We start from the raw sequence: 23,935 nt of genomic DNA on the forward strand, positions 1-23,935 counted from the left end.
TCTCTGTCTCAAAAATAAATAAACGCTTAAAAAAAAAAAAAAAAAAAGAACATGGCTATCCTGTAACATACACATATTTGTGGTATCTCTCCTCTTCCGAGACACATTTCAAATGTCATGAGACTACCACGTTCGCACAGATGCAGCCGCCGGGTGCCCTCACCTTAATTAGCACCTTTCGTAACTCCTCAAAGTAAACCGGGAAATCTGCTTCTACCTGAAGGTCTTCAATAGCAAAAAATGATGCCATCGACTGGATGATGTCACCAGCCAAGTCGATATCATCAGTATTTATGGTGATCTATCCAGGGGAAAATAAGAGACAAGCTTAGCATCTTCAGATATTAAAGAGAAACCTAGCTAAAACACTACCTGAATTTCCCCATATTCAACACATTTATTGAACCTAAATTTATATGTGGTGATGAATCAGATAGGTGTTAGCCCTGAAGGAAATTATAAATTTTAGCAGCAGGCTAAAAGATCAATCCTCTGGCCTCCTAAACTAAACAACAAAATCATTCAAACGTTGAAAATGTTTTTTGTTCACCTCCGTATCCCCAATCCTTCCCAAATTAGACAAGGAAGTGCTGAAGGGAAGGATGGAGGAAGACAGAAAACCACCTTCTAGATTATACCCCAGTGTCTAAAACGATTGACACTTTTAACACTAACAGACTACGTTGAAACATGCAGTTTTACAACCTTGATATCGCCACCCACCTCACTTTGCACTGAATGGTAAACATTACACAGGAAATCTATGCCTGTGACAGTAAACGTTACCTCTCCACTAAGCTTGATTTTTATATACAGCTGGCCACCATTCCGTAAGGACGTGAAACACACTTGAAATGGAGCATTTTGAATGTTAGTGTCTTCTGGTAACAGAAAGTTCTGGTTGAGCCATATAACAACCTGAAAAATGAATAGGATGAAATGAACTTCCATTTTTAAAGTACAGTCATTCTTAAGAATTACCTTTCTTTCTAGATTTACTGCTTGTTTAAAAAACAATTATACTTCACACCCCCTCCCACCAAGAAAACGCTAATCACACTCCTTTTTCCCACCTCATACATGATCTTAAGTAACATTCATAATTATGTTTGGCCCCACAGCATGCATGACTTTATAGCATTTTCAGTGTAGACGTAATCTTATATGGATTGTAGAAACAACTGGGTATGGTGCTAAGCCTGTTTACACTGTAGCTCTTCTGTGGCTATACTCTTGATGATGTAGTCTGCTTAAAACTATTCCATTCTATCCTTTAAAAAAAAATGGTAAATGAAGTGTGCATGCACACACACAGCACAGACACAGAGATACAGCCACATAAGTAAAAAATAAGTTTTAATATTCGTAACAATAATGGTGAGCAGCAGCATGTAAAATGCAGCGGTATTCCTTCACCAGCTGAGGTTATGCATAACCCTAATATAAAAGTGCATCCCAGCTCTGTAGTCTTAGTGGCCAAAACCAGAAGTTGACAATTCATCCGTTAAACACATTTATGTAACTTTTTGTCATAGTAAGATCATCAGACTAAAACCAGGAAATAACCATCTTAAACTTATATAGCCTTCATTTATTATTTTTGAAAGATTTCAAATTAGGGAAGTAAAGGTCATGGGAACCTTGGCCACATAAGAACCTAAGAATCTACATGACTAAAAAGCCTCCCTAAGATTTCCAGAGTCCAGCTGAGGTTAAAGGCCACTGGCATTAGTCCTTTACACTTAATAAGGTACTGTCACACCAATATGTGATCTGCAGGGCCCCCTGTGAGGTGGGACTAGCCTCACTTAGAGATAAGGGAACTGAGGCTCAGACTGGTGAGGGCTGACAGCACTAAGAAAATCACTAAAATTTAACTAGTTAAGGTAGCATCTGAATCCAGAATGTTCTCAGCTCAAACTCCCACCCTCTTTCCAATTCGAAGCAGGCTCCTCCTGAAACACTGGGTCAGGACAAGTACACCAAGGCCATGACAGCAAAAAGACACCAATTAAAAGCTGGTAAGAATTTATCTGCAACTAAAGACTGCTCACGTAAATAAGGTGGTGTATTCTTTCAAAGTGAGAGAAGAGATTTTTGCAGTGTTTTGGTCACAGGTTATAAGCCAACACCAAACTCACCTGCCTCTTTCATGTCGTAATTACTGCTACCAAATAACTCATTCATGCAATTTCCCCTTCTAAGTAACATCCAAAGGATGCTGAAGGGGCAACAATATTGAAAGAAAAAAGTCAGACTCACCCTCTGTGCCCGTTCTGCAAGGATAAAGTTGACATAGCTGAGTGGCTCGGTGGCAGAGTGGGGGGCAGTCAGCGCATACATGGAGAAGCGGGGGAGCTGTCTTGTCAATTCAAACACATGAAACTGGGTGCTGTGGTCAACCAAAGCAACACAAGATGAGAAATGTGCTGCATGGAATATTACTGCAAAATGCAAGGCCCAGATAACAACTATAAAATCACTAACTGGGTCATTGAGTTGTTATTCATGGGTTTTACTGAAGGGAAAAAAAAAAAAAACAAAAAACTTGACAATCAAGTACTACGGTGATGGGGTTTGGGATCAGAGACAACATGAGTCTTATACATATATACATACACGCACCAAGGGTTTAAAACCCCCTAAAAGAAATGTGAAATGGCTTTTATCTTCCACAAATGTAGCGATATTCCTTCACTAGCTGAGGTTATACATAACCCTAACATGAAAGCGCATCCTAACTCTGTAGTCTTAGTGGCCAAAACCAGAAGTTGAAAATTCATCAGTTAAACATATTTTTGTAACTTTTGTCGTTATAAGATCACCAGACTAAAACCAGGAAACAACCATCTTAAAGTTACATAGCCTTCATTTTTTATCTTTGAAAGATTTCAAATTAGGGAAGAAAAGGTCATGGGAAATCTTGGTTAGGTGGGTAGAATCATCAAAATGGCGCCCCCAAAATCCACCCATCTTGCCTCCCTCTAAGTGCTGGCTGGAAACAAAGGGTCACCTGCTTCTGTAACCCACGAAGGTTTTCAAGTGCAGATCCACAGGGACATCTTTGGGAGGTGTCACTGGGATGCGGATGGAGCTGGAAAGGCTGTGAATGCTGGGGTGTACCACGTGGCTTTCACCCAGGAAGATTCCCTCGGCAAAAATCAACACTGCTCGGATGATGGTGTCTGCCGGGAAGAGAGAAAACGGCAGTTCCAGAACCACTCCCAGGAGGCACAGGCGTCCACAGGTGCCAGCTCCAAGTAACTCCTTACCGTTAGAGGTGGAAATGCACAGTTCCACGTGAGCAGGCTGGGTCTCATGCCCCAGACTGACTGAGAGGGCGGTGTGCAGCTTGGTGTTGGCTGGGATGACGCCCCGAGGCCCATCAGCCTCGTTCAGTGGACTCAATTCAGCCTACGAAACATCCGACTTCCGACTCAGTCACCGAAACAGTGAACCAATGTCAATTTTAAATCATATGGTTACTTGGCTTCAAAAACCAACTCCCTGGGGTGCCAGGGTGGCTCAACTGGTTAAGTGCCCAACTCTTGATCTGGGCTTAGGTCATGATCTCACACTTCGTGGGATCAAGGCCCCTATGGGGCTCTAAGCTGATAGTGCAGAGCCTACTTGAGATTCTCTCTCTCTCTCTCTCTCTCTCTCTCTCTCTGTGTGTGTGTGCTCCTCCCCCACTTGCATGCTCTCTCAAAACAAATAAATAAAAACTTTTAAAAAAAGACCAACTCCCAATCATCTGATATTAATCCCATTCTTTAGAATTCAGAGGACTCACCTCCTTGGCACTCCCTCACTCTACCCGGCCTCTTCCCAAGGAAAAATACCCCATCCTTTCCTGTGGGTAGGGCCCGCTGTTCCCCACCGTTCCTTTCACAAGTTTTTTTGGTGTTGTTCTTTTAAAGTAGCAAAACAAATTCACTTAGTGTAATAAATTCAAATACAGTCACACATGACAGGACAAATCAAAGTCTGGCTTCCTAGCTTATCTTCCAGCCAACTTGGTACACACACATGCACGCACGCACGCACACAAACACACACGTGGAAGCACACTCACAGAGGTTTGGCAGTTGTCACCTTTTTGTTATTTATTTTTGAAAAAGATGACAGATATTCTGTACATACTGTTCTTGCACTCTTTCAGTCAGTAATGCCACAGATACCCTTCCATATCAGTCCAAGTACATATACCTGATTCTTCCAGGCTGCTGAACAGCCCCGAGCACACGCCCCACGACTGGTCAACATTTCTGTTGCTTCCAACCATTCACTGCCACAGACAGTGCTGCAGTAAAGGTCTTTGAGGGCTTGTGCAAGTATTTCTATAGTTTAGGTGCACGGCGGTGGGACTTCCAGATTCAAGGATATGCACCCTCTCAACTGTGACCCCAGCACAAAGGCTGAGGCCATCCGTGCTTCTGCCAGTGGGCAGGAGGCAGTCCCGCTGGGCCCAGGCTATACTCCGTCTTCTTCCACATTTGCCATCCCCAACTTTTCACACGACATGTCCCCTTCAGCATGGGGGCCTACCTTGGCATTTTCCTCATAGTTACGGAGTTCCAGCAACAGATTCTGTTTTTTCTGACTCAGCTCTCGGACCAGGTCCTGCTCTATGCTGGTGTCCATGAGGTTGCCTCTCATCTCGGCTGTGCCTGGCAGGTAGCCCCGGACTGAACAAAAGAAAAAAAAAAACCCTCGCCAGATTGAGGAATACCCCAGCATAGCCAGGCCTACTTTCAAATCATCAGTTGTCTGATCTTAAAAACCAAAAACCTAAGTTCTCATCTCCTCAACTTGGTGAATTTATTAGGAGGAGAGGGTATCAATACAAACACTGTATACACGAATTTCCTGGCATTCTGACCCAATCAAATTGAAAACCTGGCTTTCTGAGGCTTTTTCCCGTCCCAATTTACTTTCCCCATCCACGGAGCAGCAGATTAGCTGTGTGTGACCGTCCATCCGGTAATCTCCCTCCAGCACACCAGCAACTGCAGAAGAAAAGTTGTCTTTAAAGATGACCTCCCCAGTTCGGTCACTTCTAGCATCGACCTAAAAATAAAGCAAGAACTCGAAAAATAGTTTATGCTGTAGCTTAAAACACACACACACACACACACACACACACACACACACACACACACAATTTTAAAGTTAAAGTCAGCTTTAAAGGTCAGCTAGTCTAGCAGTTTTTCAAGAGTGCTCCATGGAGCCCTGTGGCCTCTCAGGAGGCACCTTATGACCACTGGGGCCAAGGGGACAATAAGGGGACACAACCAGCTGTACTTTCTTCTTTTTAAATGAAAGCTGTTTTACATATTGGCCTTTATATAATATTTCATTTGGAGGAATGGGTTGGCAGTACATATCCACTTACTATCTGTGGGAACTTGGGAATGCCCCTTAACCATTCTGTGCTTGGTCTCCTCATCTGGAGGTCAAGAACAAGCAGAACCTGAGGGAAATAACTGTACCTACACCCCACAGGGCTGGAATGAGGCCTAAAGAAGTTAACACACATAAAGCACTTAGAACAGGGTCTGCACATAGACATATACAGGAAACATTAGTTCTACGTAAAAGCTTTGTCTTTATCGTGTATGTGTATAAAATATATCTACATCTAAAGTTTGCAAAACACCAAGCTAACTTAACCTTCCATCATATAACCTTTTATAATAACCGATTTTAAGAGTCACTCTTCCAGGGCACCTGGGTGGCTCAGCTGGTTAAGCATCCAACTTCGGCTCAGGTCATGATCTCACGGCTCATGAGCTCTAGCCCCGCATCGGGCTCTATGCTGACAGCTCAGAGCCTGGAACCTGCTTCAGATTCTGTGTCTCCCTGTCTCTATCTCTGCCCCTCCACCACTCACACTCTAATATAAATAAACATTTTTTTAAAAAGCCACTCTTCCACATAAAAACTATTGGGATGCCCTAGACAGCCCTCCTATCCTGAGTCTCCTCTTCCCAAGAAAGGCAAATAAATAAATGATCAGAAAGCAATGCACCTAAAAAACAACAACGAAGGATAACTGCTTAAAATGTTGACTTTTGTTTCAAGCAAGAACACAAAATAAAAGGGTGGCTATAGAAAATCTGGTAGAGCGATCATTTCAAATAGCCAACGCCATTCACCATTTTTGTCTTTTCGCAAACATTCTTCTGGGCAAAACTTTGCAACAACAACAACAACAAAATAAAGTCATTTAGGTCATAGGTTACTACTAGCTCCTATCCCTTGCCTATGGAATGTCACATTCAAATATCCATGCTCTTAATAACACCAACATGTAAGCCTGAAAACTATCAATGCTAAAACCTGTGAAGCAATTTACCAAAGCCCTTAGCACATTAACCTAACCCTAGAATCCCCTGGCCAGCTTAGTCAGTGGAGCATGCAACTCTAGATCTCTGAGTCATGAGTCCAAGTCCCATGCTGGGTGTAGAGATTACTTTAAAAAATAAATAAATAACCCTCTCAGATTGAACTGAATTTGCTCCTGCATTCCCACAATGTTTTACAAATAAGAGGGTTCACTGACTAAGAAGCAAGACTACAAATTAATATTTCTCTGGATGTTCTGCTCTTTTGCTATATCCAACAGGGAGGTTTTGCCCTGGGGGAGAGAATGGCCCTCCAAGCCCACAAATGACCTACAAAAGGTTAAAGTTAATTGACTGGCTGCAGTCATCTAGTATTTCTGCGCCTGAATTCACATGCTGGGTCTGTATGTGTTCCTTTTGGCAGTGTAGATATTAGTTTTTCTACTTATATAATGAACTGTGTTCATTTTCTTATCTTTTTTTATGGTCTGGAAGAGATTATATCATAGAAATCCCTTAAAATTTTGAAAACATTTAACTCTAAAAACAACTAGGTCCAGAATCATCTTTGAAGGAAACTTTTTTTTAAAAGGCAACTTTTGAAAACTTCTCAAGTCTAGTAGTTACTAATTCTTGAATTAATCGTAATAATTTATATTCCTGCAGAATATGATCCAATACAAATAAGATGTTCACATTTCTTTTTATTTTAATGTTTATTTGAAAGAGAGAGAGAGAGAGAGAGAGAGAGAGAGAGAGAGACAGCGAGCAAGCACAAGTGGAGGAGGGGCAGAGAGAGAGGGAGACACAGAATCCGAAGCAGGCTCCAGGCTCTGAACTGTCAGCATAGAGCCCGACGTGGGGCTCGAACTCACGAACCATGATATCACGACCTGAGCCAAAGTCGGATGCTCGACCGACTGAGCCACTCAGGCACCCCAAGATGTCACATTTCTTACGAAGGAACACCACAGTCTTCCCTTATAATTTTTATATGACCATACCAAAGGAAAACCAATTAAAGAAGCAGAAACCAACATAAGGGTCTCATAGAATTATTCTTCATGCAACACCAAAGGAAGGTTATAAGGTACTGGCCAAAAGCAAAGACAAATCAGAGAAGAGAAGGCAGGAATTAGCTGATCTCCTTCAGGCAACCCAGCACTATCAGACAAGAAAGCAAATGGTGCCCATGGAGATCTGGCAGCTACTTAGGCAGCTTCTAACAAGACAATCCCGACTTGCCAGAAGTCTGTAGAAAATACTGATTTGAACTTAAAAAAGGAAAGAAAGCAAAAAGATTTTATTTTGAATTTCATAGCCGGGAAGACAATATGATATCATGATTCTTCCCACTAAGTCAAAGTTTTCAGTCTTAAAGTTTTATTACAGAAGAGCCCTACAACTCCTTTTTTTTTTTTTTTTAAGTAGCCTACACCTAGATCAACCTGATTAAATTACTTCTCATTCCTTCAAGGAAGAGATTTAAAAATATCTTCCTGAAAATTTTCCCCAAATAGGGCCTTAAAGACTAAAAGTCCACTCACTCATTCTGCAGTACTGACACTACACCAGGAAGAAAAAATGTACAAACATTATGAAGTTAAATCTGAAAATTACAGCAAAGGGGGGCAAGTCCGTATTTTCATGTTACTGACTCTGAGTCCTGCAGCAAATAGATCTCAGACAACCAGTCCTCTGAATTATACCTGAACTCTGTGCTTAGACTTACCTTCCCATTGGACCAGCCAGTTATCAGTTCACACACTCCATCAGAATTAAGGTCGAAAGCATGAATGCTCATGGCATGATTTTTGGACTGAAAAGGAATTTCAATAATTAGTGCAGAAGTCTCTCAATATGTCTAAAAGCCCTGAATATTGGAGGCTGAATTATACTAACTTTAATTCTCCAGTATCGGGCTGTTTTGTCGTAAACTCCAACTGTGCCATTGGAAAGGGCATAACCAAATCGACTACCATACATGGAGCAAAGAGAGGTGATTATCTGCAAGAGATAACACACAAAAACACACCATCTTTTCATTAAAGTTCAATTCCATGTGGAGTATGGCTTTATAAAATCGCATGCCTTGCTACTGAGTATGTTAAAATTAGATTTAAATCTGTTAGAGGGGAATGTATTTCTCTTCTCTATGATCCATGTCATCTATTTCAGAGTTGGGTTATGAGAATTAAATAAACTCATAAAGTTTGTTATTTTAAATCAAACTTATGTGGCAAGTTTTGGCAAATTGTTTAAAAAAACACCAATAAAATTGAGCAATTGAGGATGAAATACAGTATACAGGATATAGAAAATATACAACAGACATTGTTATACACACTAACTCAAAACGTTTTAATGATTGTTCCAGTTTCCTTAACTTACCATATCCTACAGTTTAAATTTTTTTTTTTTTAATTTTTTTTTTCAGTGTTTATTTATTTTTGGGACAGAGAGAGACAGAGCATGAACGGGGGAGGGGCAGAGAAAGAGGGAGACACAGAATCGGAAACAGGCTCCAGGCTCTGAGCCATCAGCCCAGAGCCCGACGCGGGGCTCGAACTCACGGACCGCGAGATCGTGACCTGGCTGAAGTCGGACGCTTAACCGACTGCGCCACCCAGGCGCCCCAACAGTTTAAATTTTAAAGACTTGCCAGCGCACCTGGCTGGCTCCATGGGAGCATGTGACTCTTTCTTATCTCAGGGTCATGAGTTTGTGCCCCACAGTGGGCAGAGAGATCATGTAAATAATAAAAAAAAATAAAAATAAAAAATAAACAGACTTGTCGGGGCGCCTGGGTGGCTCTGTCAGTTAAGTGTCCGACTCTTGTGTTTGGTTCGGGTCACGATCTCACAGTTCATGAGTTTGAGCCCCGCATCCGGGCTCTGCACTGGTGGTGCAGAGCCTGTATGGGATTGTCTCTCTGTTCCTCCCGGCTTGTGCTCTCTCTCTCCCTCTCAAAAATAAATAAATTAACTTAAGAATAAAATAAAATAAAGTAAAATAAAATAAAATAAAATAAAATAAAATAAAATAAAATAAAATAAAATAAAGACTTGTAAAACCCACAGTTGAATATCTTTCATGTACATGCTTTTCTATGACATAATTTCCTATTTGCTACAGATGAAAGATGTTTTTTAGAAGAAAACATTATCTTTTGAAAAGTACAAACCCAAGCACCTGGATTTGTGACTGTTGTGCTGTACAGAATGTGTACATCATACAGAAATATTTACAGGACTGTTTGGGGATTTAATATGCTTAAAAGGATAAAATTTTAGAGACTGAATAAAATTATCCTTTATTTAAATTAAAACCAAAACTTAACAATATCTCTGCTCCTGCAGATCCACTTTCTAATTCTGACACTAATACAAGAGATATTAAGAAATAAATTGTATAAAGCAGAGAATAGTTATATAATTTCCTCCACACCTACAGCTTTTCTACAAAACCACCCACTTCACTTAACTCTGAATACAAAGTGCTGTGTAGGACTCCAGAATTATTTCGCTCAAGGCATTCTTTTGGCAATACTCAGTACTATCCAACTGCCAAATGAATTATAATTTTGCCGATCTGCTAAACAGCGTTTGAGCTAAGAGCAAAATCCAACCGAAAGGGCAGGAAAATGGCCCTGAAATGAACAATTTTATAAAGTTCACATTTTCATAACCTTAGCCCCACACTCCGTGGGACCCTTAGTCCTTTATTAGTTCACTAGTTTCTCTCTTTCATGGACCAGGGGACCAACAGTCACCTCAAATCCCTAGCTCTATTTCATGTTCTCCCATCCTTTTCTAGGATTTAGGAAAAAGGTGTTTCCAAAGAATGCACCTTCCTCACATGTGGCATTGACAATAAACAGAAATCCAACAAAATCTGAATGATTCCCACCCAACAGGAAAATATTTACTACAAATTTGAATGAAAGAAAAACGATAATGCAAGACACAGCATCTACTGACTGGTGACTCTCAAGTTGGCTTTTTTTTGGGGGGTGGGGGGAGGTAGGAAGTGGCAAACCCCGTTAAGAACCTAACGAAAGCTAAGGATTCTCTCTTCAAAAAAAAATCACACATTAAGCACATACACTTAAACAGAACCTCCTAACTTTCGATAGGGTAATTAATTTTCTCTACCTATAACTAGCAGTTTATAATTATAATAACTGTGACTATATAAATTACTTTTTTTTAAGTTTTTTAAAATGTTTTTACTTATTTTTGAGACAGAGAGAGACAGAGCATGAATGGGGAAGGGTCAGAGAGAGAGGAAGACACAGAATTCGAAGCAGGCTCCAGGCACTGAGCCATCAGCACAGAGCCCGACACGGGGCTTGAACTCACGGAGTGTAAGATCATGACCTGAGCTGAAGTCGGACGCTTAACCGACTGAGCCACCCAGGCGCCCCAATAACTGTGAATATATAAAAAGTATAGTAGAACTAAGTAAAAATCTATGATCCTCACTATAAGATAAAGGTATATTAGCTAAACCAAGGATAACACTTTGTATATCAATATGCAAGTTTTGCTTTTTGGTCTTTTTTTGTAGTAGAACAGAAGCCCGACTTTCCTAGACAGCTTTTGTAAGTGGCAAGAAGCAAAGACAAGTGGTCAAGATGGGCCCTGAGGCCAGTGCCTCAAGCTTTCTGATCTAGACCCAAACACGACCTGAATAAATTTTGCAGGATCCCAGCAAAATCTGACCACTAAGACTCCCTTCTGTTGTTTTTTTCTGCCTCTCTAGAACGTTCACAAGCCACTGCTCGTTTATCCTCTTCTCCTTCCTTTTTCAGAATATCCTAATTAGTTTTTCTGTTTCCATCTTGCCCAATCCTGGGGAACCAGCAGCATATAAATATCCTAAGAATGCCAAAACTACAACGGATAAGGGTGATCTGTAGACAAATGAAGTTTAAACTTTTCAGAAACATCCCAGGTTCTATTCCATGAGCAATCCTAATCACGGAGAAACCCACAGGTTTCCAGTTCTCCAACATCTGACTTTAAGTTTACCTTAAAAAAATGTGCCTAAGAAGTACTTAATCTGAATGGAGAGGGAACGTTTTAAAACCCTCGTTTGTGAGGGGCGCCTGGGTGGCGCAGTCGGTTAAGCGTCCGACTTCAGCCAGGTCACGATCTCGCGGTCCGTGAGTTCGAGCCCCGCGTCAGGCTCTGGGCTGATGGCTCAGAGCCTGGAGCCTGTTTCCGATTCTGTGTCTCCCTCTCTCTCTGACCCTCCCTCATTCATGCTCTGTCTCTCTCTGTCCCAAAAATAAATAAACGTTGAAAAAAAAAAATTAAAAAAAAAAAAAAACCCTCATTTGTGTACTTCATTCAAGCCCATTTAATACACACGATGAGGAGGAGGAGGACAATCTTCAAATCCTGACCACACCACTTCGCAGCCATGACTGTGTTTGAGTAATTGAACAAAGGAACTTAACAACAGTTTCCTCATCAGGAAAATAGAAATAATAATATCCTCCTACTAGGGCTGTTGTAGGATTAAATGGGTTAGTTTACGTAAAGCACTTAGAACAGTATCTGGCATATATTAGGTGCGCAATAAATGGCCACCATTATTAGTGTTCTTATTAATATGTATTAACTCATTGAAAGAAAGGCCTTTAGGTACTCAATAATTTTTCTCTAATCAGTCTGTTCAAAACGTATCTTTTCTCTTCCCCAGCGGCCACCCCTGCCTCCCCCCAACTCTGAAAATATATCTTGATACAGGATTTTTAAGTGCGTCTTTCTCTGTAACATGCAGTTCTGTTCAATCTCCACAATTTTTACTTCAAAACTGTCTGGGTTGTGAGAAGATATCCCAGCACCCTTGTCAGATGTGACATTTCACTGTGCTGATCTATCTTGCCCACAGTTACCATGATTCTGAGGTGGCACTTTTTACCTCTGTTTCTGTCATTTCTGCTATAATCTCATCTTCTTTAAAAACTCGGATATCAAAATCCTCTGATCCGACAAGGAGCTGAAAAAAAAAAAAAAAAGAATCGTGCGTATTTAGTTCAACAAGCAAACACAGCAAAATTTCCATAAATGAAACAAAAAATGTGCACAGTACTTAAAACACTGCTCCTGCTACCCAAGATCTGCTCCCTATAATCTGGTAGTCAGGAAGGTTCCTTCTACTGCGAAAGTCAACACCTTCAGTTAGTGAAGAAAAGGTGGCCACTACAGACTATCCTTCCATGTGGGCTGCACATCCTTCCAGAATATGTTCTTCCACCAAGCACCTGAAAATGCTCCCCATTCTCTGCCCACAGATGGAAGCCCGGTTTCAAATGCCAGAGACCAGTATCCACGGACAAGAGACAGGTAAGCCAGTGCCCAGTACAGCACTTGGCTGGCTACTCAAGAAGCTAACTTCTAGAGTAACCATTAGAATACTTTCAAAGGCTAAGAGCCAATCTCTAAAACTTTCAGATTCCTGAAAAAGTCACAATTGAAAACTACTTACAATTATGGTTTCAAAGCATCCGAAGGCAGCTGTAAGATTGTGAATATGGCTGTGGTCCCATCAAATGCTCTGGCCCCCCCCCCCAACCCCGTCCTGTGTCTTTGCAACATTACAGCCTTGATCTTTACATCAGACAAATACAACTGATTCATTGTTCAAAAGAGAAAGACAAATGAGGCCAGTTGGCTTGTCATTTAGGCAACAGAGCACCAAAATCAACCAGAGAAGTGTTAACTTCTCTTAACCACTAATGTCACTGTCATGGGGAAATTATTCAGCTGAGCACACAAGATAAGTATCTCCTCCTCCACACACCTCTTTCTTACCATCACCGTCAAAGTCACATAAGGCCAAGGAATGAACGTTATCTCCAGTAACCTGAAAATAAAACCAAAACTCATTAATATGCCATCTTTTTTCGCTTAATCCAAATGCATTAGCTACATGAAAGAGGATTATACAAACCACCAATGGGTGTTATTCAAATTACAAATGTTCTTTTTTTATGTACAGAATTAGAAAATATGTTTCCATTTTGTTTTTCTTATTCATTACAGCCAAGGGTAAAACAAACAAACAAAGCATAAAGAACATTAAGTGAAAATGTTTGGGAGGATTAAGAGAATGTTTTGTTCTGTATACCGTCCAAAAGAGATCATTTCCTTCGTGATCAAAACCCTGCAGAGCACAATTTCCACCAATAATCGCAAGAGGAGAGGAAATGTCCCCCAGTGTTCCCAGCACAATTGCATTGGCCCCATCTGCAACCTAAGAAGGAAAAAAAAGGCATAAAATCTCAGATACACTGATGCACAGGCACAGTGGACATAAAATAGATCCTCATTTTTATTTGGACACTCAAATCCCTCTGTCGTCATTTGTGAGAAGCCACGTGGTCTCGTGAGAGGCAGCCCAGGACTGTCCATTGAGGACAATCACTGTGGCTTATTTGTGCTTCTACCAGGATGAGCACAGATTCAGGATCAACTCAGGCCACTGGCCTCTCACACTAATCTGCTGCGATAAACTGCTGCAAAATCCAAGGCTCTCTAGAACTACTAGTTCTAGGGGCCCAATTCTTGACAAAATCAAACTTACGCCTTTAAAACACCTGAACTTTTGTAATCTATTTTAACCACTTTGCATGGAAATCTTTTTATTGCTTATTACCCAGTTCTCTTGCTACTAGTCCTTTTACTTGTAAAGTTACTAAGAATTCTGTACAAAGAGTAATAAACCATCCAGAATTAATAAATGTCCCAGACTTAAAGTATATAAGCATAATTTAACTTATTTTTAGAAAATTCAAGGAAATCTTTGGAAATACTAACTGTTTATTATTAGGAAAACAGTCCTTATTTATATAATCTTTATGTAGGAAAACGATTTAAAAATTGGCTATAAAAGAAAGAAAACTTATTAGAAATCAAAACTGCTAAATGGCCAATAACTCAAAAGACAAAGTTAAAAGGTAAACAATAAACTGGGAAAAAATACCTACAATATATGAGCCAAAGGACTAATTGTTTTTTAAATGAGCTAATAAAAAGCAAATAAATAAGAAAAGGGTAAACACCCCAAGCCAAAAAACAAACCAAACAAACCAAAAAGAAAATGAAAAAAAAACAAAAAATAAACAAACAAAAAGGCAATTCACAAGAAATACTAATCACCACCAAACATGAAAATCCTCATTCTCAAAATATATCATTTTTCATTTTTAAGATTAGAAAGATGAAAAATAACAAGATTATCCATTGTTGGTTGGGGTGTGATAAAACAGACACTCTCATATTCTGAGGGGAAGGTGGAAAACAGTAGTCTTTATATAGAACAATTTAGCAATATTCATCATTTAAAAAAGATTTTTAACTCAGTAATTCCAAAGCTCAATTCTTGACACCATTAATTTTATGTGTCAACTTGGCTAGGCCATGGTACCCCAGATATTTAATCAAAAACATCATTATAGGCGTTTCTGTGAAGGTATTTTTTAAAATGAGATTAACACTTAAATCAGACTTTGAGTAAAGCAGGTTACCCTCTATAATGTGGGTGGGTGGGCCTCACCCAATCAGCTGAAGGCCTTAATAGAAAAAAGACTGAACCCCTGGAGAAAGGATTCTGCCACCAGACTGTATTCAGACTTAAGTTTCAACATCAACTCTTCCCTGGATCTCCAGAGAATTTGCCTAACCTGCATATTTTGGACTTGCCAGCCTCCACAACTGCATGAGCCAATTTCTTAAAATAAAGCCACCAATCTCTCTCTCTCTCTCCCTAGAAGTATATATACACACATACACATCCTACACTCAATTTCAGTCTTATACAAAAACATAGGAAGAATATCTTTGTGATCCTGAAATAGGCAAAGACTTCTCAGGACAGAAAAAGCACCAACTATTAAAGAAAAAAAACTGAACAGCTACACTTCAACAAAATCAAAAACTTTTTCTCATCAAAAGACACGTACTTATTGGAATGAGCCACATACTGGGAGAATATGTTTGTTACATGTATTGTTATTTGTTATATATATTGTAAACATTGTTTTATATATATATATATATATATATAAGAATTTGTATATAGAAAATCTATAAATCAATAGTATATACAAACTACCAATAAAAAAAGGCATTTTGTATATTTGTATATGTATATTTGTATAAAGAAAATCTATAAATCAATAGTGTATACAAACTACAAATAAAAAAGGCAAAAGACCTAGACATTTCACAAAAGAAGACACACGACTAGAAAATAAACACAAGAAAAGGTGTAATATATCACTGGTCATGAGGGAAATGCAAAATGAAGCCAAATACGACACCACTTCATACCTTAAAATGGCTACAATTAAAAAGACTGGCATAACCAAATGTTGACAGAGTATGGAGCAACTGGAACTCATGTACATCGCTGATGGGAGGTGTGAAATGGTACAACCATTCCTAGGTATCACCCAAGATAAATTAAAACATATACCCACAAAAAGACAAGTACCGAAATATTTCTAACAATTTTATTAATAACTGACCAAAAGTAGAAATGACTCAGTATGCCAATCCTACATGTCTATGATGAGAAGAAGGGATACACAAACTGTGTAATATTCACACAATGGAATACCACTCAGCAACAAAAAGAACTACTGCTCTCTGCAAAAACATGGATGCCTCTCACAGACCTGCCAAATGCAAGAAGCCAGATATCAAAGAGTCATTCTGTATGATCCCATTTGTGTGAAGTTCAAGAACAGGGAAAGCTAAGCTAAGCTGACAGAAATCAAAACGGTGAAAGTCTGTAAGATAGAAGAAATGACTGGAATGGGGCACAACAATATTTCCTGAAGTGATGGAAATGTTCGTATTTTTATTGGGCATGTTGGTTACAGGGATCAAAACTCACTGAATAGTACGTGTAAAGTTTGTGTATTTCACTGTATGTACAATTTTATCTCAATTTTAAAATACAAAAAAAAAAGGTAATTGCATTTCTAGGAACTTATCCTTAGAAAATAATCAGAGAAATTGGCAAAGACATATGCTTATCAAAGTATCAACTGTAATACAGAAACTATGAAAATAACATAAATATGAAACAAAATAGAATAGATTAAGCAAATTATAATATATTAACAAAATGAAAAAAAAAAACATAGAGCCTAGTAAGAATGATGCAGGGATATACAGTGACTTCATATAAAGATGCTCACAATATAGCATTGAATAAAAAGGCTGTGTGCAGTAGCCAGGGAGTAGAGACAACACAAATGTCCATTAATGATGAGTGGATAAAGAAAATATGGCATGTCCATAAAATGGAATATTCTTCAGCCATAAAAAGAATGAAATACTGATACATGCTACAACATGGATCAACCTTGAAAATATTATCCTAAGGAAAGGAAACTCGTCACAAAAGACCATATATTATATGATTCTGTTTATATGAAAAGTCGAGAACAGGCAAATCTACAGAGATAGGAAGTAGATTAGTGGTTGCCTAAGACAGGTTGGGGGACAATGAAGATTGACTACTAATGGGTATGGGGTTTCTTTTAGGGATAATGAAGATGTTCTAAACTTGATAGTGGTGATAGCTGAGTAAGTCCCTCAATAAACTAAAACTATTGGATTGTACATTAAATAGGTGAATTGTATGGTATGTGAAGTATATTTTAAAATATCTTATTATAATAATATAAATTAGAGGGTAAAAAAATGACCACATTTTGTAAAAAATTTCACCTAGTGGGGTGCCTGGGAGACTGAGTTGGTTGAGCATCTGACTCTTGATTTTGGCTCAGGCCACGATCCCAGGGTCACGGGATCGAGGCCAGTGTTAGGCTTTGTGCCGAGCATGGAGCCTGCTTGGGGTTTTCTCTCTCTCCCCCTCTGCCTCTCTCCCTGGCTCACATGTGCTTTCTCTCTAAAATAAAAAATACATAAATAAATAAATAATTTCACTTAGTAAAAATCAGTTTAAGAGTTACGTGTTACCTCTAGATGGAGAAATTATGAGTATTTTTTTGTTTCCATATCTTTTCTATAATAAATATGAATAACTTGAGTATTAAAGCTGCAGTAGTCTAGGGGCACCTGGGTTGCTCAGTCGGTTACGTATCCAACTTTGGCGTAGGTCATGATCTCGCGGTCTGTGAGTTCAAGCCCCATGTCAGGCTCTGTTGCTGACAGCTCAGAGCCTGGAGCCTGCTTTGGATTCTGTGTCTCCCTCTCTCTGTGCCCCTCTCCTGCTCACACTCTGTCTCTCTCAAAAATAAATAAACATTAAAAAAAATTTTTTTTTAATTTTTTTTTTCAATGTTTATTTATTTTTGGGACAGAGAGAGACAGAGCATGAACAGGGGAGGGGCAGAGAGAGAGGGAGACACAGAATCGGAAACAGGCTCCAGGCTCTGAGCCATCAACCCAGAGCCCGACGCGGGGCTCGAACTCACGGACCGCGAGATCGTGACCTGGCTGAAGTCGGACGCTTAACCGACTGCGCCACCCAGGCGCCCCTAAAAAAATTTTTTTAATAAATAAATAAATAAAGCTGCAGTAGCCTATAGATGGCAGGCCACAGTAAGCGCTTCTCCTATAAACTACTATACTAAATTTTAATGCAAAGCCACCAGGAGGTCTGTCTACTGACCTCCTGGCTCTTGGCTGAGTTCTCAATAGATCTTGACAGATGGTGGTATCACAGATATACCTCATGGGAGACAAGCTGGAGTGTCACCAAGTGGTTACCAACCATGATAAAACAAGTAAGTGTCAAACAGATAATGCAGACATAAATGGAAAAATCTCCGTGTTGTTTACGTCACAAGAGCCATACGATAAGCAAACCAAAATAAAAGTCTGATCTCTTTCAATCATAAAAAGCCAATGGACATTAATGAGTAACAGGAATATCATGGTTACAAAGGGGTATACTTGCCTCTCTGTAGAACAAATCTGAATTATTGTAGACATCATAAGCCAGAAGATTAGTCTGTGTCCCCACCAAAAGAGCATCATAGCCAAGTTCTGGGTTCAGTACTCCTGCAGTCAGGCAGCTGACTGCCTGGTTGATGTTGAGAAGTGAAACATCAGACTCCAGGGGGCTCTGGAAGACCCTGGATGCACTGACATGCTGACTCCGGGTATGAGGATTGTGAATAAAAACCTAAATTAAAAACAGTTAATTACATCCCCTTAAAATACCAAAACTGTAAAATTTACATACATTTATTAAGAGACCCATGGTATTAACATATCAACACTAACAAGAGGTCACTTTAACCACCTACAAAACACTCATACACAGTTATGTGTATTGCTAGCTTTCAACCACTATAAATTATGGAAATTCAGTGGTTCTTAGCCTTGCGAAGAACAAGGTAATGGACAAGATGCAGTTGTTGCTTCCAGGAGCAGCTTACAGGCTACCCACCAGCAGGATGTCAAGTACTCTTATGAACTAGCCTCTTCTGATCAACCTTCCGGAAGCGTTACCAGCTACAATGTGGTTGCTACACACTAAGAAGATCACACAGCATACAGTAAGAAACACTTCCTTTAGCACCTTTCATCCCAGCACCTCATAAACTCACCTCCTAACCCTTAAAACTGGCTGTTTTAGGGGTGCCTGGCTGGCTCATCTGGAAGAATGTGTGACTCTTGATCTCAGGGTTGTAAGTTGGAGCTCCATGTTGGGTGTAAAGATGACTTAAAAAATAAAACTTAAAAAAACCTGGTTGTTTTAAGGGTTAAAACTGGTAGTTTCAAAGTCTGGCAGTTAGTAGATCTGTTTTACAAATGTAAACTGAGTCACACGATCAAGCTTCTTCAAGGTTTCACGGACCATACTAGTAAGACGGAATTAAATAATTAATCCAAACTGAGCAGTTTCAACTACCATATACATACACACACTCACACGTGTGTGTGTGTGTGTGTGTGTGTGTGTGTGTGTGTGTGTGTTATTCCAAAAGGGGTAACTGGATGTGGGGCAGAGGTATATTGGATACTAACATGGCTGTGGCCCCAAAAGGGCACAGAACAAAAACAGACATGTAGTATATCTGTGGTATTAAAATTTCATTAGGGAAATCTTCACGGTCTCTACGAAGAAAAAAAGGGTGGGAAATACTGCACTAGGGACCCCTTAAGCCTCTTCCAGTTTTAAAATCCACTGATTTTAAATCAGTATTTCATCCCTTTGGTAGAAATCCAAATAGGACTAATTTTAAGTTATTACCTAAACAAGACAGCCTGTTCAACAACAATAATTTTCTTTTTTTTTTTTTAAACGTTTATTTATTTTTGGGACAGAGAGAGACAGAGCATGAACGGGGGAGGGGCAGAGAGAGAGGGAGACACAGAATCGGAAACAGGCTCCAGGCTCTGAGCCATCAGCCCAGAGCCCGACACGGGGCTTGAACTCCCAGACCGCGAGATCGTGACCCGGCTGAAGTCGGACGCTTAACCGACTGCGCCACCCAGGCGCCCCAACAACAATAATTTTCAAAGGAATTGACTGGAAATACACAGAAAAGGTATGTAGCTATGGAATATCATGTTCATGCCCTCATTCGTGTAATACTTTGTAATGTGCTTTAATAAGTGTTACTGCATTTGATCCTCACAGCAAGCTCGGGTTTACAGATGAGGTCAAAAAGGTTAATGCCCTTTCCCAAGGTCTGGCGACTGTTAAGTGACAGGGCAAAGACCTGAAGCCTGGCATCTGGTTCCAGACCCTACACTCTGGCCATGATGTCTTACTTCCTTTTATAACAGTTCGGAACAAAAGAATTCTTTCAGAGTCTCCCAGTAATTAGACAGGCTGGAGAACAGGAGGAGAAATCACTTTTGGACTTGCTGTGCATTGCTACTGGAACAGAAAGAGTTTGAGATTCCCAGGAGCCGACTTCTCCCTAGCTTCCCTCCTGCCGTTCTCGGGTTCCAGGAGACCTACTTGTCCCTCGGGCATGGAAAAAGCCAAGCTCAGTCACACAACAAATGGATCACTCTCTGTGACTGGCTGAAGTTCACACAACATTTATTCTGAGGGGATACTAATGAAAGTAGAAATCCAACTGGCCCCCTCAGCCCCATAGGCGAGAGAAAAAATGTCCCCAGAGGAAAACACTAATGTTCATCTTGCGAGAAACCCCTTTTTAAAATATCCTTGCTCGAAACAAAATAAATAAAATCCTTGCTCAGGCTCAGAGGCCAGATTCCAGTAAGTCAGATTCACATTCTCAACAGAATCCTACTTATAATGTCAAAATCCTGTTTCTGGAGACGTGAGCTCCAACAGTCAAGGAGGGCTTCAGCCTTACCTGGAATGTTTAATTATTTTTAGAAAAGAATATATTCCGGTATTACTTGGATCATAAAATACTACCGTTTTTAAATCTTAATATAAAATATCAGGTCATAAATCCAGATTTGTTTAAAGTTCTAAAGAAAAGATCCAGTTACACAGGCCACAGGACTTTCTCGTCCTCTGTCTCTTTTTTTCCAACTCCGGAAACAGACCTAGACTCCAGTGTCCCTGCCTTTCACTCTAGATCACATTCTAATGAAAGGGTTTCCATAAAAACCTGTGCCTGATCTTCCTGCTTCCACCCCTAGGCTTAGCTCCCTGCATCTCTGTTGCAGTACCAGCCAGTTATCCTTTAAAACATTAATCAAACCCCATCACCCAAGACAATGATGTTTACACGGCCTACAGGCCCTATATGATCCCGCCCCTGGCTACCTCACTGCTTCCCTCATTCCGTTAGAGCCCTCACTTCCCTGGAACACACCAAGCTACTTCCACCTCAAGGCCTTTGCACTTGCTGATCCCTCTGCCTGGAAGGCACTTACTCCACAAATATGTAGGGCTTGTTTCCTCCTTTTCCTCAAATCCCTGATCTACAATGATCTTATTAGAGGCCTAGGGATCACTCTGTCTAAAATAGCAATCTCCCATCATCTCTATCCCCTTACTGTTTCCCCGCCCCCCATGGAGACATTATCTGTTGTTATTTTATGTATATATAAATATATGTTAACATACAAATAAAATATAAAAAATAAAAATATACAAATATAATACAAATATACGTATTTTATTTTATCTCCCCCTGGTGTCTGACTCCCCCTCTCAAATGTAAGCTCCAAATGGGTGAGGTTTGTCACTTTCAACCTTGCAACTGCAAAGCTAAGAACAGTGTGCGGCAGTAGTAAGCCCTCAACAAATTAGGGGTGGGGCCAATATTGATGGGACCTTTTCAGCCCATTTATTTAGCTGCCATGCACCCACAGAATTATACGAATTTCTTTTTGGCATTTGTCAGTACCTCTTAACAGTAACTAACATTATCACATGCCAGGTTCTGTGCTAGGGGCTCTACTACATTATACTACCTAATGAAAATGAATTGTAATGACTTTCTACTTATGTATCTCAAGGCATATTACATAACATACAACATAGGTAGAAGTGTCTTGAAAACTATAAACTGGGAGCCTGGGTGGCTCAGTTGGTTAAGCCTCCGACGCTTGATTTTGGCTCAGGTCATGATCTTGAGGTGGGTGGGATCAAGCCCTACATTGGGCTCTGCACTGATGGCACAGAATCTGCTTGGGATTCTCTCTTCCTCTCTGCCCCTCTCCCCACTTGTGCATGCACACACGTTCTTGCTCTCTCTCGAAATACGTAAAGTTTAAAAAAAAAAAAAGAAAAAACTTTAAACCATTATATAAATATTAGCTTATTAAATCCACATTTTAAATCCACACTGGGTTGGGGCACCTGGGTGGCTCAGTCCGTTAAGCTTCTGACACTTGATTTCGCTCAGGTTATGATCTCATGTGAGATCTCATGTCAGCCTCTGTGCTGACAGCACAGGGCCTGCTTAGGATTCTCTGTCTCTCTCTGTCAAAAATAAATAAATAAACACTTTTTAAAACTCCACACTGGGTCAAGAACAGGTACTTTAACTTCATTGCCACCACTTTCTAATTGCGTGACCTCAAGCATTACTTTGAACAACTCTGAACCGCTATTCTAATCAGTACAGTAGGAGTAACAAAAAGAAAATAGCAATTAACAATTAGTGGCTTATATGCCTACATTTCTCATATGTCAAGCGCTTTACATGTATTAACTTATTTAGTCCTTATAACAACCCTGTGTGGCAGATACTATTATTACGAACTTTGCCCAAGGTCATGAAATTAGTAGGTACTAGAGCCAAGACCTGTGTTATGCTGCTACTCTTGGCATTGTAGCAAGGATGAGGAGATAATTAATGTAATGAAGCCTTGTACCTATTAAAAGTTATTGCGCTTGGTGTCACTGTATTCCATGTACTTGATCATGCCTCCATCAGTGCCTTGATTTGCCTTGTCTGCAGCCCTGCAGGATTATAAGCTTTGTGAAAGCAGGGATTCCAGCTTTATCTCTGAATCCCCAACATCTAGCACAAGGGAGGTGTTAAGTTTCCTGAATGTTAAATGACCGTGTCTTTTTCACCTCTGTGACTCCCACACCTTGCACAGCATCTGGCACATAGTAAGCGCCTAACGGGTACTTAGCAAATAAATTGTAGGAAAAGACATAAATGTACATGGATAAAGATCAGGTGAAAATTAATTATTTAACTTAGGGGTCTTTGTATTTTTTTCCCTTTTTTTCTGTAAAGTTGTTTGGCTCGAGAGGCTATATAAAATAGTGGAAGGAGCTCGAGTGACAGGCAGAGGCCCTGGACTCAACTCTGGGGTGGGCTACCACTCCTAACCCTGACCAAGCCCCTTCCCTTCTGGGGACTTTTCTTCCCCAAGCTCCCTATCTGCACAGGAACTCCAACACTGTCCAAGTCTAAATGCCTGAAGACAAGTAAAGTTAAGTGCTTAAAAAAGCCCTTCATGCGAGACCCCATTATTCTTCCTTATTCTGCGCGGGAAGGACGGCTACCGACGCTACCGCCCGGTCGCCGGGCAACCGTGGCTGGAGGCGGGGTCGCAGGGTGAGGGGCGGGTCGCATCGGAGCGGCCTGCGGAGATCCTGGGGACTCTAGGGACCCGGGCTCGGTGTGGTAGGAGCGGTTACCTTGCCCGCTTGGGTGGCGGCTGCCAGGCACGGGTGAATCCCGTCGTAGCGCCCTATGGCCACCATGCGGGGGCTGATTTTGTGGCGCAGTTTCAGGGTGAACACAGGCAGCAGCATGATGGCGGCGGCTCAGAAGAGGGCTCGCCGCCCGAGGCATGCGTAGCGGAGCCGGCCTCACCCGCCGCGGTGCGGGGCTCGGGGACCAGAGCAGCCCGTCTTCAGCTGCTTCAAACCTGGCGCGAAACAGTGCGGGATCTAGGAGGCCCCCAAACCGCCCGCTCTTTTCTGTGGCTGCTCAGGCCCGCCGAGCCTCTTCTGCGGCTGCGCAGGCTCCGCCCGGGTCCTTCTGCGCCTGCGTGGTCCGAGAGCCTGATCCTGAGGTTGGTTCGCTTTCTTTGGTGGAGTTGCGTGTTTTGTTGCTGTTAACTTGACCCAGTTCCATCCCACCGTACGAATGGGTCTGAGCCGTTGCACCCCCGGGGCTTCTCCTA

The 23,935-nt window shown here is 40.8% G+C and overlaps 1 protein-coding gene across 2 annotated transcripts in view; it reads right to left on the reverse strand.

The window, feature by feature from the left end:
- Positions 1–23,726, reverse strand: part of BBS2 (Bardet-Biedl syndrome 2) — a 33,918-nt gene extending 10,192 nt beyond the window's left edge. For both annotated transcript variants that reach the window (XM_040498056.1, XM_040498055.1), the window contains exons 1-14: positions 23,445–23,726; positions 18,297–18,524; positions 13,488–13,613; positions 13,161–13,223; positions 12,279–12,356; positions 8,250–8,354; positions 8,080–8,166; positions 4,935–5,070; positions 4,549–4,688; positions 3,273–3,414; positions 3,014–3,185; positions 2,263–2,392; positions 787–918; positions 164–301 (exon numbers count right to left, since the gene is read on the reverse strand). In XM_040498056.1, coding sequence (XP_040353990.1) covers positions 164–301; positions 787–918; positions 2,263–2,392; positions 3,014–3,185; positions 3,273–3,414; positions 4,549–4,688; positions 4,935–5,070; positions 8,080–8,166; positions 8,250–8,354; positions 12,279–12,356; positions 13,161–13,223; positions 13,488–13,613; positions 18,297–18,524; positions 23,445–23,561 — 1,794 coding nt within the window. In that variant the 5' untranslated portion in view covers positions 23,562–23,726. The remainder of the gene's footprint in view (positions 1–163; positions 302–786; positions 919–2,262; positions 2,393–3,013; positions 3,186–3,272; positions 3,415–4,548; positions 4,689–4,934; positions 5,071–8,079; positions 8,167–8,249; positions 8,355–12,278; positions 12,357–13,160; positions 13,224–13,487; positions 13,614–18,296; positions 18,525–23,444) is intronic.
- Positions 23,727–23,935: the final 209 nt, after the last annotated feature.

This window comes from Herpailurus yagouaroundi, unplaced genomic scaffold, assembly GCF_014898765.1.
Source record: "Herpailurus yagouaroundi ecotype Mexico unplaced genomic scaffold, PumYag 190, whole genome shotgun sequence".
In the NCBI taxonomy this organism is placed as follows: Eukaryota; Metazoa; Chordata; class Mammalia; order Carnivora; family Felidae; genus Herpailurus; species Herpailurus yagouaroundi.